Source organism: Hemicordylus capensis, chromosome 2 (assembly GCF_027244095.1).
Source record: "Hemicordylus capensis ecotype Gifberg chromosome 2, rHemCap1.1.pri, whole genome shotgun sequence".
NCBI lineage: Eukaryota > Metazoa > Chordata > Lepidosauria > Squamata > Cordylidae > Hemicordylus > Hemicordylus capensis.
Window position 1 is genome coordinate 174,228,222 of NC_069658.1, and position 17,669 is coordinate 174,245,890.

Consider the following 17,669-nt stretch of genomic DNA (forward strand, 5'->3'; position numbering starts at 1 on the left):
CTCCCTCTCTCACCTTTTCTGCATGCTCCAAGGTGGGGTGGCAAAATGAGTGTTTTCTGACCAAGCATCTCCATCTCTTTTGACCCATCCAACTGAAAAGAATGCTGGAGAGAAGGGACTCTTGATTCTGCTCCATGGCATGGCCCTCCAGTTGTACTCCTCACAAGACCACATGTTAAAGATTTAGAGCAGAGGTTGCTGACCCTGGGTCCCCAGATGATGATGGACTACAGCTCCCATAATCCCCAGCCACAATAACCTTTGACTGCTGGGTTGAGAATCCCTGGCTTAAGAGAATGAGGATAGCCATCATCAAACTGCCACTGGATTTATTAATATTTTAAATAGTGGAGAAACTCACACAAGGCTGAAGTTGGCAAACAGAAAACTGGCCTTGGAGTCACTGAGCTGTCCAGCAACAAAGCCAGAGTATTCGGCACTGCATACAGCAACCATTCTCCTGGAGCCGTGAGATGAGGTTGGAAATGTTCTCCACTGGCCCAGGGCTGGGTCCACATTGCCTGGGTTGCAAAGACAGGTTGTATGCTGGAGTGTGTGTGTGTGTGTGTGTGTGTGTGTAAGAAATCATGCGCCTCTGCTAGACAGGGCCAATCATGCTACAGGGGGAAGAAAAGGGGCACCAGGCAACTGGTACATGCTGTCAGAGGCAAAACAGGCATATCCAGAAGCAAACAGGGCAGATCAGCCAATCAGCAGTCAGGTGAGAGGTGCAACTGCTGAGCTGCCCCCCCTACTCATGGAGGCAATGAGGTGTTGCAGGCTCTGAGGTGTGGGCAAAGTCCCATCTAGCAGGAGCAACTGCTGGACTGTGCCGGTGGGGCTTCGTTCAGTGCCGTATTCTTGTGATTGTTGCTGAGCGTGCCCGGGCTGGCATCCAGGCTCTCGTTCATCTTCTCACAGATTATGTCCACCAAGCGCTCAAAAACCTGCTTGACGTTGATGTTGTCCTTGGCACTGGCCTCAAAGAATTCAAAACCTGAAGGAAGAAAAAAGAATTGAGGGGGGGGGGGGGAACCATAGAGCAAGTTTGGCTAACCTGAGGCTCTCCAGCCACTGTTGGACTACATCATGCCCTGCCGCAATGTATGATGGAAGTTGTAGTCCAATATAGCTGGAGAAACCCAGGAAGCTGTTGCACTGGGAGTGTGTGTGTGTGTCTCATTTGGAGCTGTGTGCATAGGAGGCAACACAAACCTAGCTCATCAGCCAGCCTCTTGCCATCTTCGGTTGGTATTACTCTGTCATCCTCCAGGTCACACTTATTCCCAACCAGGATCACTTGAGCATTGTCCCAGGAGTAAGTCTTGATCTGAGTTGCCCTAAGGGAGGAATGGAGAAATGGTGCCATCATTTGATCTTGCATTCCCCACCCACGCAGCTCTAAACACGTCAGTGTCAACATGTCTGTCAGGGAAAGTGACTTCATTCACCACATCAGTGTTATTGCTTCAGTTGCAAAGCCACAAAGAGCCTGACTGAAAAACTGAATTCACAGTTAGCTGCAATGCCTTACAACCACCATAGGGCAGAGCGAATGCACAAGCTGCAGCAAGAGTTGATTGTGCTGACAACTGTATTTTGGTCACTGAATGCTTAGGGCCTCAGGCACAGGGCTATCATCTCCAGTTTTGAAAAACAGAATGCTGATGGTTTGATGAGAGGGTGATTTCCCCCCATCTCGGTTCTAGGGGAGAGTCCCCGGCAGCTACTATAAAGAGTTGTACCTTAGAGCAGTAGCCCTGGAACAGAATAAACCAATGCTTTGCTATGTAACAAAAGGAATTCATAGCAGGTCAGGTGTGTGAGGAGCATCAGACCACTCCTACTGTAAAAATGTTGTTCTGGTTTACACAGGGACCTTGTCTATGAACACCTCCATAATAATAAGATGTGCTACATTTCCTGAGAACTGAACACAATTGGGTAGAAAATGCAAGTGTAGGATTTGAGTAGCATTTTTTTAGTACAATTTCTATTTGCTTATGTATTTATTCTTTAATTTTTATACCGCCTTTCATAAGATATCCCAAGGTGGTTTACAAACATTAAGATACAATACAATTTCATAAAAATCACATTTAAAACCTTAAAATCAGTTAAACAGAAAAACCATAACACCAAAAAACCACCATAAAAAAAGAAACAGAAGTAGGCAAGTTGAGAAACCTGGCAGCCTCTTCTAAGGGCTAAAAGCTTGAACAAATAAAACTGTATTTAGTTGTTTTTTTTTAAAAAAAAGCAGCCACAGATGTCAAAGAGCGGACATTAACTGGGAGAACATTCCAGACCCTGGGGGCAACAACAGAGAAGGCCCTGTCCCACATGCACAACAATTTAGCCTCTCTCAATGTCAGCACACAGACCAAAGGCCCCTCTGACAACCTTGCTGGGTGGACAGAAACCCACCCAACGAATAGAAATATTTGTTTGTTTATTGGAAGAGTGTGTGAAGAGTCCTGAGAAGAGGCCTCTGACTCCGGCAACACTTGCAAAATCACCACCTGGGCACATCCCAAATTCTGCTTTATAGGCTGCAGGTTGGAAATTAACTCCAAGTCCAAAGACAGAATCCCAATCTCATTCCTGGCCTGGACCCTGTGTGGCATCTCTTACCAGTCTTGAACAGCGGTGAAAGACTCCTGATTGGAAATATCGTACATAAGTAAGAAACCCATTGCACCTCTGTAATAGGCTGTTGTTATAGTCCGGTATCGCTCTTGGCCAGCTGTGTCCTTGAAGAAAAAGAGGGACATAAGTCAGTAATAATTGTTATTTATGTAGTGGCGTCCACGTACATGATGGCGCTTTACAAAAATATGAGAGGACAAGTTTTTGTCCCGAGGGGCTCACAATCTAGATACTGATACAAGGGAGACAACTGAAGAAGCAAAGAGCTATGGAGGCAGTCAGGGGAAACAGGAGAACATGCTATTGTTTCAGTTGCACATACTTAAGCTTAGTTATACTAAGGCAGGGGTTCCCAACCTTTTAACACAAGTGTGCTCTTTCCATTGCAAACTTTCAGCTCAGGTACCTCACAGACGCGCGCGCGTGTGTGTGTGTGTGTGTGTGTGTGTACACACACACTCTTAAATGTTACAGTTATAAGACAGACTACTCTATTCAATTACTAGAGGCTACTACTTAGGCTACTCTATTCAAAAAATTAATTGGACTACTGCAATGCACTCTACGTGGGGCTGCCCTTGAAGACTGTTCAGAAGCTTTAGCTGGTTCAGAATGCTGCCGCAAGGATGCTCGTGAGTGCAAGTCACTATGAGTATTACACTCATCCTGCGTCAGCTTCATTGGCTACCAGTCTGCTTCCGGGCTAGATTCAAGGTGCTGGTATTGACCTTTAAAGCCCGACATGGCTTGGGGCCGGGGTACCTGTCAGAATGCATTCACTCATATGAATCTGTCAGGGCCCTCCGCTCATGACCCCGCCACTAACAGAGATCCGGTTAGTGGGGACTAGCGACAGGGCCTTTTTGGTTGTGGCCCCTTGGCTTTGGAACGCCCTCCCTGAAGAGCTTCACCATGCTCCCTCCCTCAGTGTTTTTAAAAAACATCTTAAAACACATCTTTTTAAGGAGGCCTTTTAAGGCTCCATTATTATTTTGTTATATCTGGTGGGTTCTTTAGCTTTTTATAATTTTCAGTTTTAATTTGAACCTAATAATCAGTTTTTAATCTGACTTAAAAAAAAATAGTTAATTTTATTGAGAGGTAGTTCCCAGCATAAGGGGCGTGAGAAAGGCTGGAGACATATGAGGAAGCAGGAGACCTTTGGATAGCTGAGCGTGCAGGAGCTGAATGGAACTGGAAAATACTTCCCTTTCCATCTTTCACAGCAAGAACTTGGTAGATTTAAAAGAATATTATAATGTCTTTAACAAATCCAGCCCTGCATAGTCCCAGAGTCTGTCCAAATGAGCTTCCATATTTGCTAAAACAAAAACAAAAACCCTTTAGCAAATACTTGCTAAGCGCCTGGAGTGTGTTTTTGTTCCACTGGCTCCCTCATAGAACCAAAAAGTGTTATATATTGAAGAAAAATGCTTACATGACAACTTTTGTTGGGATCACTAAAGAATATTCTGTGTGGCTGAGCCATTTTTAGCCTACTTTCCTTAAGGAAAGTAAACTTATGAGAATTCTGTCTGTGTGTCCCCCATCAACTTTGCAATGCCTGGACCAATATGAATCAAAATGGGTACAGTTGTAGGGACACCTCAACAGCATAGTTTGTGATGTCATCCACCCTGATTCAAGATGGTGGATGCATAAATATTTTATTATTTCTTGTTTACACAGTCAGACAGGTATTATTGACTGGTTTGTTTTATCCAGACATCGAGTCCTTCCCAAGGACCTGGGTTGGCTGAATTTTATTATCAATATTGTTGTTATCATTATAGATATCGTCACAAAATATAGGCTGTTCCCAGTAAAGTTGCTTTTTGTAATTGGCTGATGGTGATTTCTATGGCCCCTATGATGTTGAGGTGCTCTTCAAGGTCTTTTGGAACTGCACCCAGGGCGCCAATGACCACTGGGATTATTTTGGTCTTTTTCTGCCACAGCCTTTCAATTTCAGTTTGTAGATCTTTGTATTTTGTTATTTTTTCTATTTCTTTTTCTTCTATTCTGCTATCCCCTGGTATTTCTATGTTGATTATTTTGATTTGTTTTTCTTTCTTCTCAACTACAGTTATATCGGGTGTATTGTGTGGCAGATGTCTGTATTATTTATTTTTTATTATTAATAATAATAAATTTGATTTATATACAACCCATCCAAAAATGGCTCAGGGAGGTTTACATTTGAGATGCAAGTGGGTTAACTTGTGGGCCGTCTAACCAATCTGAGCCAAATTGGATACAGTTGTAGTGAGTGACACATAGGGACACCTCAATGGCATAGTTTGTGATGATGTCACCCACCACAATTCAAGATGGCGGATGTGTAAATGCTTAAGGCTGAAGTGAGCTAACTTGTGAAGATGGTAATTATCAATTAGGTTTATAGTCATAGGGAAAGGCATTCATCCTCTAAATGCCTGCTTACAGGCAGTAATGGGCTGGATGAGGGATAACAAATTGAAACTGAATCCAAGCAAGACGGAGGTGCTCATTGTAGGGGTTCAGAATCTGAGGGATAAGTTAGATCTTCCTGTGCTGGATGGGGTTACACTCCCCCAGAAGGAGCAGGTCTGGAGCTTGGGAGCACTCCTGGACCCAGGCCTCATCCTGGTATCTCAGGTGGAGGCTATGGCCAGGAGTGCTTTCTATCAGCTTCGGCTGATTCTACAGCTACATCCATTCCTTGAAGAGGACAACCTCAAAACAGTGGTGCATCAGCTGGTAACCTCCAGACTTGACTACTGCAATGTGCTCTATGTGGGGCTGCCTTTGTACATCGTTCGGAAACTTGTTAGTTCAAAATGCGGCAGCCAAATTGGTCTCAGGGGCAACCCAGAGAGACCATATTATGCCTGTTTTGAAACAGTTGCACTAGCTGCCAATACAGGTGAAACTCGAAAAATTAGAATATCGTGCAAAAGTTCATTAATTTCAGTAATGCAAATTAAAAGGTGAAACTGATATATGAGATGGACGCATTACATGCAAAGCGAGATAAGTCAAGCCTTAATTTGTTATAATTGTGATGATCATGGCGTACAGCTCATGAGAACCCCAAATCCACAATCCTAGAAAATTAGAATATTACATGAAACCAATAAAACAAGGATTGTAAACAGAACAATATCGGACCTCTGAAAAGTATAAGCATGCATATGTATTCAGTACTTGGTTTGGGCCCCTTTTGCAGCAATTACTGCCTCAATGCGGCGTGGCATGGATGCTATCAGCCTGTGGCACTGCTGAGGTGTTATGGAAGACCAGGATGCTTCAATAGCGGCCTTCAGCTCTTCTGCATTGTTTGTTCTCATGTCTCTCATCCTTCTCTTGGCAATGCCCCATAGATTCTCTATGGGGTTCAGGTCAGGTGAGTTTGCTGGCCAATCAAGCACAGGCTCCCCAAATCAACACAGACTGTGGAAACTTCACACTGGACTTCAAGCATCTTGCATTGTGTGCCTCTCCATTCTTCCTCCAGACTCTGGGTCCTTGGTTTCCAAATGAGATGCAAAAGTTGCTCTCATCAGAAAAGAGGACTTTGGAGCACTGAGCAACAGACCAGTTCTTTTTTTCTTGAGCCCAGGTAAGATGCTTCTGATGTTGTTTGTTGTTCAGGAGCAGCTTGACAAGACGAATACGACATTTGAAGCCCATGTCCAGGATCCGTCTGTGTGTGGTGGCTCTTGATGCACTAACTCCAGCCTCAGTCCACTCCTTGTGAAAGTCCCCAACACTTTTGAATGGCCTTTTCCTGACAAGCCTCTCCAGGCTGCGGTCATCCCTGCTGCTTGTGCACCTTTTTCTTCCACACTTTTCCCTTCCACATAACTTTCTATTAATGTGCTTTGATACAGCACTTTGGGAACATCCAACTTCTTTTGCAATTACCTTTTGAGGCTTTTCCCTCCTTATGGAGGGTGTCAATGATGGTTTTCTGCACAACTGTCAAGTCAGCAGTCTTTCCCATGATTGTGATTCCTAATGAACCAGACTGAGAGACCATTTACAGGCTCAGGAACCCTTTGCAGGTGTTATGGATTGATTAGCTGATTGGAGTGGGACACCTGGAGCCTAGACTGTTGAACCTTTTCACAATATTCTAATTTTCTGGGATTGTGGATTTGGGGTTCTCATGAGCTGTACGCCATGATCATCACAATTATAACAAATTAAGGCTTGACTTATCTCGCTTTGCATGTAATGCGTCTATCTCATATATCAGTTTCACCTTTTAATTTGCATTACTGAAATTAATGAACTTTTGCATGGTATTCTAATTTTTCAAGTTTCACCTGTATGTTTCTGGGCAAAATACAAGGTGCTGGTTATTACCTTTAAAGCCCTGAACGGCTTAGGTCCAGGTTACCTTAGAGAGCACCTTTTTCTGCATGATCCCCACCATACGTTAAGATCACCTGAGGAGGTCCATCTCCAGTTACCAGTATGTCTGGTGGTGACTCATAGGTGGGCCTTCTCTGTAGCTGCCCCAGGGCTGTGGAATACACTCCCTGCAGAAATCCATAATCTGAATTCATTTTTGGCCTTCATGTTTGGCCTGGCCTTCCAGGGTTTTTAACTTGTTGTAACCTGGTTTTCCAGGGTTTTTTTAAGCTGTTTTGAATGTTTTAACTGTTAATTGTTTTATGGTGTTTTATAGTCTCTGTTTTTAACTGTTAATTGATTTTAATTGTTTTGTTTTAATGTAATCCACCCTTTGCCATTTTTGGAAGGGCAGTATAGAAATCAAATAAATAAATAAATAGTGAAAGGAAAGTAGGCAGATTAGTTCTCACTAGAGCTTGTTACTTTCATTGTATTCCTCTAATTCTTCCTCAGTTGTACCTAGAAGATGAAAATCTTACAAGGGTTGGCCTGCCCTAAACAAGCATCCCATGTGTTCTCCAGGGTAGCACCAATGCCCAGACTATGGGAAGAAAAGTGAGGGGGCCCTTAATGAAAGGCCTTAGTCACATCATGACTGGATTATTGTAATGTGCTCTATGTAGGGCTGCCCTTGAAGAATGTTCAGAAACTGCAGCTAGTGCAAAATGCGGCAGCTAGGATTTTATCTGGAGCTGCCTGCTGGGATCACATCACACCCATTTTGAAGGAGCTGCACTGGCTACTAGTTGTTTTTTTAAGGTCCATTTCAAGATGCTTTGTAAACCACCCTGAGCCATTTTTGGAAGGGCGGTATAGAAATCGAATAAATAAATAATAATAATAACAACCCTAACTGTTTGGGCCCGGGATAACTGAGGGACCACTTGCTCCCAAGGGTCGCTGCCCACTTGACGAGGTCATCTGAGGAGGCTCTGCTCTGGGTGCCAACAATGAGGGAGGCTCGGCTGTCATGCACACGGGTCAGGGCCTTCTCTGTTGCTGCTCCCAGACTCTGGAATACTCTCCCAGTGGCTATTCGTTCCTCGGTCTCCATCACAGTTTTTGGAAAGCATGTGAAATCATGGCTTTTTACTCAGGCTTTTATAAGACTGTCTCTACAGCTGCTTCTTTGTATTCTGTATGGTTATTTTATGCTTGTATTTTAAATATTTTTAATCAGATCTATGTTTTTATATTTTAATTTTTTAATTGTGTAATTTTTATAGTCTTGTTTTAATTTTTGTGTGAACCACCTTGGGAATGTTTTAATGAAAGGCGATATATAAATAAATCTCACAAGACTTACCTCCTGATTCCTACTAGTTTTAAGCTAAAACACAGCCCCCTCTTTAGCCTTCTAAAAATAGTAGCTACAAGGTCCAGTACAAAAGACAAGGTGGTGGACCCCCTCTGGCTCCCCTGCAGTTTGATAACTTAGCTTTAGAGGTGAAGCTAGTAAAGTAGTGGTATGCAATCTGCAAAGTGCACTCAGCATCCTGCACAGCACTACAAAGAATCCTGGGATGCACCTCTTGGACAACACAGCTGTATTGGGCAGCAACATTTCTCAGGCTGACCCGGAGCTTGCCATTCCATCCTTCTGGGCAAGCAATTCAACCAACCAGTCAGGAATTGTTCAGCTCCTGCTTCTGTTTTGAGAAACAACAGTCCAGCCCTCACATTTTTCAGACAGGTGGAAGATGCAATATGTACCCAGCTTCTCAGACCAGGCTTTCTGTGCTCCCTCAGGAAGCCAATGTTGGAAAATCCATATTCTGTGGCAGCCATAAGTAGCGTATACATCTCTTTGACTGGAAAGTGTGACTCATGCATCATCATCATCATCATCATCATCATCAAAATGCACTGAGGGAATATGAAGTGATGTCCAGCTGAGGCACAGATCAAATGATAAAACCACATGCAAAGCACGGGCGTAGAAAAGGCTGTGGAAGGACAGCTCAACCCCAGCTGCCCAGCCTTGGAGTCCTCCATCGTTCCCCTGGACACCTGCTTTCCTGGAGCTCAGAGACTCGTCGTTACTGTGGAAACCACATCTTACTTTGCAGGGCTCTGACATCTGTCTCCTTTCATGCTGATATCGGGCTCAGGGGAGAGTTTCCATGATGGTTCAGATGTGCGTAAGGGCTGGCATTTGACTACAATTAAAATTTAAAGATGTGCAAAGCTTAATGGAGCATTCAAAAAGGAAAAAAAGAGGGTGGCAGGATGAAGAGTGTGTGCGTGCGCATACACACACACATACGCACGCTTAGGATGCATAGCCAAAGGCAAAGGATATTTCACTAGAAAAGGAAACCAAGTCCTAGATGTAGGGAGAGCTGGAGGACAAGGCAGCCAAGTCCCAATTCCTTTTCCAATCATCTGTGAATGGTCAGCTAGATACCACTACCATGGAAACCACAAAAGCCTGTTAGGGTGGAAGACTCCTAGCACAGCCTCCCCTCCAACCAACTACAGGTGCTTTGGTGACTTGCAGTACCCACGTCAGCAGCTGCTGCGTGCAAAGGAACATTTGCATCTTGTGTTTGCACAGGATTATCACACAGCTGTCAGGTGGCTTGTTTTCCCATGTCAGTCAATGCTCCCAAGCAAGCTGTGGGTCCTGGGACAACAATAAAAACAACAGTGTTCCTGGCACAACCTCACAATGGTGCAGGCAAGACACAGACAAGTCCCTTGAGTGAAGAGGTAGCATGGTTCAATAGCTAGACAGCTGGATCTAGGAGACCTAGATTAAAGGCTTGCTCAGCTATGGACACATCGGACACTTCCTTCCCATCATGATCTCTATGGCTGGTGGAGGAAAGTGTTCTCAATTCAAACACTGAGGCATGCAGGAAGACACTCCTCATCAGGCCTGTTGCCTTCCTCTACCAGAAGTACAAAGCTTGAGTATTTTCTAAAAGGATTATCAAAATGTCTGTTGGCTCACCTTTTGGAGATCAGGTATGAGCAGGGACAGGCTTAAATGGTCAAGTACTTTGGGTACTTGCCTTAAAATGATTTGACCTCCTTCAGTCTTTCAAGGTCAGGGCAGACTGAAAGTCCACATGAAGAGGACATGTGCAGCACAGAAACTGAATACTACTGATGATGGGGCAGTGATGTGGCAGGAGATGGGCCACTGCATTCAACACTGATTGCCAGCACTTGTCACTGAGGACTTCCACTAACACAATCAAATCCTGTCTGTGAATTCTGTCCTCAAGATGGCGCTTGCTATGATCTGGAGAGCACTGACCGGCTTTGCGCAGAGATAGTAAAATAGTAGAGTGGCGCACAACCAAATGAAAAGCTGCCATTAGCCATAATTCTCTATGGGCAGACAGTAGTGTCACTCTGTCCCTTGGCATCTCTATGACAACAAGGTCACATATTTTGAAATGGAAGTTAGAGTGGGAAACCAGATCCATTTTAGACCAGAAGTGCCAATAAGAACTGCAATGATATGCAGCTCTAGCCATTTCCTCTCTTTAGGTTCAGTTGCAGCTGGGGTCCTCTCCTATTATTATTTTAAAATAATTCTGTGTACTACTGCTCAGGTGGTTCACAAGATTCAGGGTGGCTCACAACATTACACTGCTGCACTCCCTCTTAGGTTAAAGTCACCTCCATCCTTGGATGTTGGTCCAGCCCTTTGCTATGTGCACCCAGAAGATGGCAGGCACTTCCCTGGCCCACACTTGAAATTCAGTAGACACTGAAACACCATTCACACATTGCCCTCTAATAATGAGTAGTTTAGTGCCAGGTGCAGAGGTGTTCGTTTTCAACAACTGATACTAATACTCCCCTCCCTAGTATTTCCAAGACACAAATGTAAGGCAGTGGACCATGCTTGTATGCCAAGTATTTCCCTCTTTCACCCAGAACACCATGAGCAATCAGCAAGATCAAGGCTGCTCAACTTTGGCCCTCCAGCTGTTTTTGGATGGCAGCTTCCTTAATCTCCAGCCACAATGGCCAATAGTCAGGGATTATGGGAGCTGTAGGCCAACATCTGCAGGAGGGTTGAAGTTGAGCAGCCCTGAACAAGATAAAAGCTGCCATCTAGGTGACATAACCCAGATGAAGGAAAGAGCACTGCTGACACAGGACCTTTCCCCGCATGTACTACCCCTAGCACTCTGAGTGGATGCTCAAGTATCACAGTGAGAATATGGCTTCAGAGAAACTAAGATAAAGCAAATAAACTTTGCTCTGACAGGGTGCTCTCTAAGCCCAAGAACCACCAGAGCAATGGAAAGAACAAGGAGCAAGGTTAAGAACATAACATAAGAACAGCCCTGCTGGATCAGGCACAAGGCCCACATAGTCCAGTGGCCCACGAGATGCCTCTGGGGAGCCCACAGGTGAGAGGTATGTGCATGCCCTTTCTCCTGCTGTTGCTCCCGTGCAACTGGTATTGAGAGGCATCATGCCTCTGAGGCTGGAGATGACCCACAGCCACCAGACTAGTAGCCATTGATAGACCTGTCCACCATGAATCTGTCTAAGCCCCTTTTAAAGCCATCCAAGCTGGTGGCCATCACCACATCCCATGGCAAGGAATTCCATAGATTAATTATGCACTGTGTGAAAAAGTACTTCCTCTTGTCGGTCCTAAATTTCCCAACCTTCAGTTTCATGTGGTGACCCCTGGTTCTAGTGTTGTGAGAGAGGAAGAAAAATTTCTCTGTCCACCCTCTCCACTCCATGCATAATGTTATACACCTCAATCATGTCTTCCCTTAGTCGCCTCTTTTCCAAGGTAAAGAGGCCCAGATGCTGTAGCATAGCCTCATAAGGAAGGTGCTCCAGGCACCTGATCATTTTGGTTGCCCTCTTCCGCATCTTTTCCAGCTCTACAATATCCTTCTTAAGATACGGTGACCAAAGCTGTATGTAATACTCCAGATGTGGCCGCATCACAGATTTGTATAAGGGCATTACAATATTAGTATTTTTATTTTCAATCTCCTTCCTAATGATTCCTAGCATGGAATTAGCCATTTTCACAGTTGCCACGCACTGAGACGACACTTTCAATGAGCTGTCCACCAAGATACCAAGATCTCTCCTGGTCAGTCACCAACAGCTCAGATCCCATCAGCGTATATGTGAAGTGGGGGGGGGGTTGCCCCAATAAGCATCACTTTACACTTGTTTGCATTGAACCACATTTGCCATTTTGTCGCCCAGTCCTCCAGTTTGGAGAGATCTTTTTGGAGCTCCTCACAATCCGTTGTGGATTTCACCACCCTAAATAGCTTAATGTCACCTGCAAATCTGGCCACTTTGCTGGTCACCCCAACTTCTAGATCATTTATGAACAAGTTAAAGAGCACTGGTCCCAGTACCAATCCCTGGGGGACCCCACTTCCTACCTACCTCCATTGTGAAAATTGTCCACTTATTCCTACTCTCTGTTTCCTGTTTCCAGTTACCAATCCACACATGAACCTGTGCCTTTATTCCATGACTGCTAAGTTTACTCAAGAGCCTTTGGTGGGGAACTTTGTCAAAAGCTTTCTGGAAGTCCAAGTATACTATGTCAACTGGATCACCTTTATCCACATGCCTGTTGACACTCTCAAAGAACTCCAAAAGGTTAGTGAGGCAAGATTTGCCCTTGCAAAAGCCATGCTGGTTTTCCTTCAACAAGGCCTTTTCTTCTATATGCTTAACAATTTTGTCTTTAAGCATGCTTTCCATCAATTTACCTGGCACCGAAGTTAAGCTGACCAGCCTGTAATTTCCCAGATCCCCACTGGATCCTGTTTTGAAAATCAGAGTCACATTGGCTACTTTTCAGTCCTCTGGTACAGAGCTTGACTGAAGGGACAAGTTACATATTTTTGCTAGGAGACTGGCAATTTCACATTTGAGTTCCTTCAGAACTCTTGGGTGGATGCCATCTGGCCCTGGCGATTTGTTAATTTTTAGTTTTTCAAGACAGTTTAGAACATCTTCCCTAGTCACATCAAATTGGTCCAGTACCTCAGCCGCTAAACCTGAAAAGCTCAATTCTAGAGAGGGTATATGGTCAGTATCCTCTACCATGAAGACAGATGCAAAGAACTCATTCAGCTTCTCTGCAATCTCCTTATCCTCCTTAAGAATTTCTTTCACATCCTCATCATCGAAGGGTCCAACTGCCTCTCTGGCAGGTTTTCTACTTCTGATATATTTTAAGAAGTTTTTGTTATCCCCCTTAACACTTCTAGCTATATGCTCCTCAAACTCTCTCTTTGCATCCCTTATTGTGTCCTTGCATTTCTTTTGCCAGAGTTTATGTTTCTTCTGGTTTTCTTCATTTGGGCAGGACTTCCATTTTCTGAAGGAAGTCTTCTTCCCTTTTATAGCTTCCCTGTCTCTATCTGTTAGCCACGCTGGCGTCCTCCTGGACTTGGTGGTATCTTTTCCTCTTCATGGTATACATTTCAACTGTGCTTCTAGTACTGTGGTTTTAAATAAGTTCCATGCTTTCTAGAGTGATTTGACCCTCCTGGCTTTCCCTTTCAACTTCCTTTTTACCAGTCCCCTCATTTTTGAGAAGTTTCTTCTTCTGAAGTCCAATGCATCTGTGTTGGACTTCCTTGATAATTCTCCACTTGCATATATGCTAAATTGGATCACACTATATTCACTGCTACCCAATGGTTCTGTAACTCTGACATCTCGCATCAGGTCCTGGAGGTCACCATTCCTCTGGTTAGTTCAACAGCTAACTGTTCTAAAGCACAGTCACTTAGCACATCTAGAAATTTGGCCTCTCTGTCATTACTTGAATGTGAATTTACCCAGTCTATGTGTGGATAGTTGAAGTCACCCATTATAACTGCTCTGTCTCTCTTTGACGCCTCTCTTATCTGTTTCTCCAGCTCCAGGTCACTCTCAGTGCTTTGATCCGGAGGGTGAAAGCACGTCCCTAGTAACACATTTCCTTTCAGTCCTTGTAATGTTACCCATAATGATTCTGTGGAGGACTCCGGTCCACCTAGGTTTTCTAGCTTATTGGAATCTATCCCTTCTTTGATATACAGTGCCACTCCTCCCTCAATCCTCTCCTCCCTGTCCCTTCTATAGAGTTTATATCCAGGAATAATCGTATCCCACTGGTTCTCACCATTCCAATAGGTTCATGTTACACCCACTATATCTGTGTTTTCATTAGTAAGTACTCCAGCTCACCCATCTTGGCTCGGAGGCTTCTGGCATTGGTATATAGACACGTATACACTGGGTCCCTCACTTGGTGTTGGCATGTGCTATCTCCCTTGCCATCATTTGACAAGCTGTCATGTGTTTCCTTCTGCTCAACTCCTGGCTCTACTCTGTCCCCTTCTGGTTTATCCAAAACATGTTCACCCATGTTATGTTTTAAAAGAAAATTATTATAAAATGATGTATAGGTGGTATTTGACACACACAAAAACTGGCATTAATGTATAAAAATGTTTCAAACAAATGTTGGAAATGTGGACACTCTGAAGGAACCTTTTTTCATATGTGGTGGACTTGTAGGAAGGCTAAGGCCTTTTGGGACACGATATATAATGAGTTAAAGAAAATATTTAAAATGACATTTCCTAAGAAGCCAGAATCCTTCCTGCTGGGAATAACACAAGGAGTGTTTTCTACAACTAATTTAACATTCTTTATGTACGCTACCAAGGCGGCCAGAATAATATATGCACAGAAATGGAAGAGCAATGAACTGCCTTCAAAAGAAGATTGGCTGATAAAAATTTTGGAATATGCGGAGATGGCAAAACTCACAGTATTGATAAGAGACCAACATTTAGAATGTTTTAAAGAAGATTGGAAACCATTTTTATTGTATTTAAAGAACTATTTTCCTAATATTGATTTTATAACAGGGTTTGAAATTTAGTAATATTAGCAGGTTGAGTAGAGAATCTTACTGATCTGATCATAACTGATTTTAAAAAAATGTTTTTTAAATTGTTTTTGTATTGTATTTTGTATCCACACCCCACCCCCACCCACCATGCACCCATTTTGGTCTGTTATGATTTAATGTGTCTTTTCCTCTCACGTTTTAGTGTTGTGTTGTAAGTTGCCGGGAGAACAATTTGTTGTGGGGAAGCTAACAAATAAAAGTTTATTATTATCATTATTAATTAAAAGTCCGAGAAAACAGGTGCATATTAAGGGTCTTTTTAAAAATAGCCAGAGAGAAACTCTGATTTTAACAGGGAGTGCATTCCAGAGCCCTGGGGCAGCCACAGAGAAGGCCCAGTCCTGAGTAGCCACCAAATGAGCTGGTGGTAGCTGTAACTGGACCTCCTCAGATGATCTTAATAGATGGGATGGTTCGTGACAAAGGAGAAACTCTCTTAGATACCCTGGACCTAAACCATTAGTGGGGTTGTAGGTAATAACCAGCACTCTGTATTTCGCTCCCCTGACCACGTCTCCATAATACATACCAGGTCAGTGCCTTCCTCCACAATCAGGTCACGAATGACCTCAGATTTATTTTGGACTGACCTGGCATTACAAAGTAGCAAGGTGAAGCTCTGTGAGTGATTGGCACTGTTCCCCAAGGTCAAAGAGCTGGCAGGCCAGCTGGAAGGAGAAACAGATATTAAGTTTCTGTAAAAGCCTGCTGACCTACCAACGCTGCATCTTCATCTGTTCTCCAGCACCACTGGAATAACCGCCCTGGAGTCACCCCACCTCCCTATCTCTGGACAACCTAAGACACATACCTGCACCAGGCCCAACAATGTGTTTGGCAACAGTAGCACCATGGTCAGCAGGAACCTCTCCTTTAGGAAACAGACACAATAAAGCCTGCCCCAGCCCTCAGTCCCGTCACAAAAGGCCGGTCCCTTTTGGTGGCTGGCTTTGGCTGCACCCCTGGGACTGCCCACCTTTATACAGGGCCAGAGGTTTAGAGAGTTCAATAGGCATGCCGCTCACTCACCCTATCAGACAAACCTGGCCCAGCTGCAAGATATTTTAGCAATTAAGGCAAGCAAGCAACAGGGAGCCGTCAGAAGGGAGGATTGATAAAATCCCAGCCACAGCTCAAGTTCCTCTCCTAAGTCAAAAAGGTAGGGGTGTGTGTGTGTGTGTGTGTGTGTGTGTGTAGAGAGAGAGAGAGAGAGAGAGAGAGAGAGAGAGAGAAGCCAGATGTAAATAAAAGGGCTATGCTTTCAGTGCCTTCCCATAGCGTCTTCTCAGGATTAGCAAATTTGGGGACATTATGCAAATTTGCATAGTTTATGTCAGTTGCCACATCCAGCTTTTCTTGTTCATGGGTTGTTTGAGGCCAGGATTTTAAATTTCCTATTTTAGCTCCAAGTATCTATAACCCTGTCAGCTTCTGACCTCAACTACTCCATGCTCTGCTCATCAAGAACAGAGCTCATCATCTCTTTTCTTACCCAAATCTGCAGCTTGACTCTTTTTTCATTCCTGTAGACAGTCTTGACCTTGAAGTCAATGCCCACCGTGCTAACAAAGGCAGAGGTGAAGGAGTCATCAGCATACCGGAAGAGAAATGATGTCTTGCCTACACTGCTGTTGCCAATGATCAACAGCTTGAACATGTAGTCAAAGTTCTGGTCAGCAGCATCCTTGGGCATCTGACGAGTGTCATTCGCAGAGGCCATCTGTCAGATAGAGAGGGGTGGTTAATTGACTCTCATGCAGCCCAAAGTTGCAGAATCCCACCATTTTTTAAAAGATTCAAAGACAAATGTTGGCACCAGAATGTGGTGAACTCAGGTATTTTCTGTGGCCCAAGCAACATGTTCAGTGCCTACATAAAAGCAGTTAATGTGAAATAACTTTACAAACTGTTAGAACGAATCTCAAATACATTATTACAGTCACAGACCAGTACAATAATAATACTTACATACAGAAGCCCAGCAGTGTAAACAATAAAGGTTGTAATATAGTATGTAGTAATTAAACATCAAAACAGAGCAATTAAATTGGATTCTTAATGAGCTTCTGGCAAACTCTCTTGGCTATTAAGCATAACATAGCCACATTATAAGATATTGAATTGTTCTGGTCAGCCAAGAGATAATCAAGATAAAGAGCCTGTGCAACCTGGATGGCAACTAATAAAAGGAGTTATATATTTATGCAGTAAATCACGATAGATTTGGCAATAAAGAAGCACATATGTTGTTGTTTCAGTATCTGAGAATTGCCGTGACAAGTATCTTCTTTATAGGGGATTTTTAAATATCTCCCTTCAAGAACTGCTGTTTGTAAAACATTATATTGTGCCCAAGTCAAGGCTTTGCGGTATTTTGGCACTATTGAGTTTAAAACTCAAAATTTGGTTGCCCAGATGGACACCAACAGGAATAGAGACCTGGACTGTTAGAACTAGTACCTCTACCAGCAAACAAGCAAAAAAAGCAAGTCTGCAGTATGAAGGTCTTACATACATCCTGGAAGATGCTTTATATTTGGAGAGTCCTCAGGGGAAAGGAGTGATTTCTGCAGCAGGGAGCACTGTTCCCTTTAACATGTTGTTCACTACAACTCCCAGCATCCCCAGCTGCAATGGCCTTTGGCTGGGGATTCTGGGAGTTGTAGTCAACATCTGGGAATCCCCATTA

The 17,669-nt window shown here is 43.7% G+C and overlaps 1 protein-coding gene across 4 annotated transcripts in view; it reads right to left on the bottom strand.

Moving 5' to 3' along the window:
• Positions 1–312: 312 nt before the first annotated feature.
• Positions 313–17,669, bottom strand: part of RAB3D (RAB3D, member RAS oncogene family) — a 42,379-nt gene continuing 25,022 nt past the window's right edge. For all 4 annotated transcript variants that reach the window (XM_053294812.1, XM_053294810.1, XM_053294811.1 and 1 more), the window contains exons 2-5: positions 16,473–16,700; positions 2,635–2,753; positions 1,216–1,340; positions 313–997 (exon numbers count right to left, since the gene is read on the bottom strand). In XM_053294812.1, the coding sequence (XP_053150787.1) occupies positions 807–997; positions 1,216–1,340; positions 2,635–2,753; positions 16,473–16,700 (663 nt within the window). In that variant the 3' untranslated portion in view covers positions 313–806. The remainder of the gene's footprint in view (positions 998–1,215; positions 1,341–2,634; positions 2,754–16,472; positions 16,701–17,669) is intronic.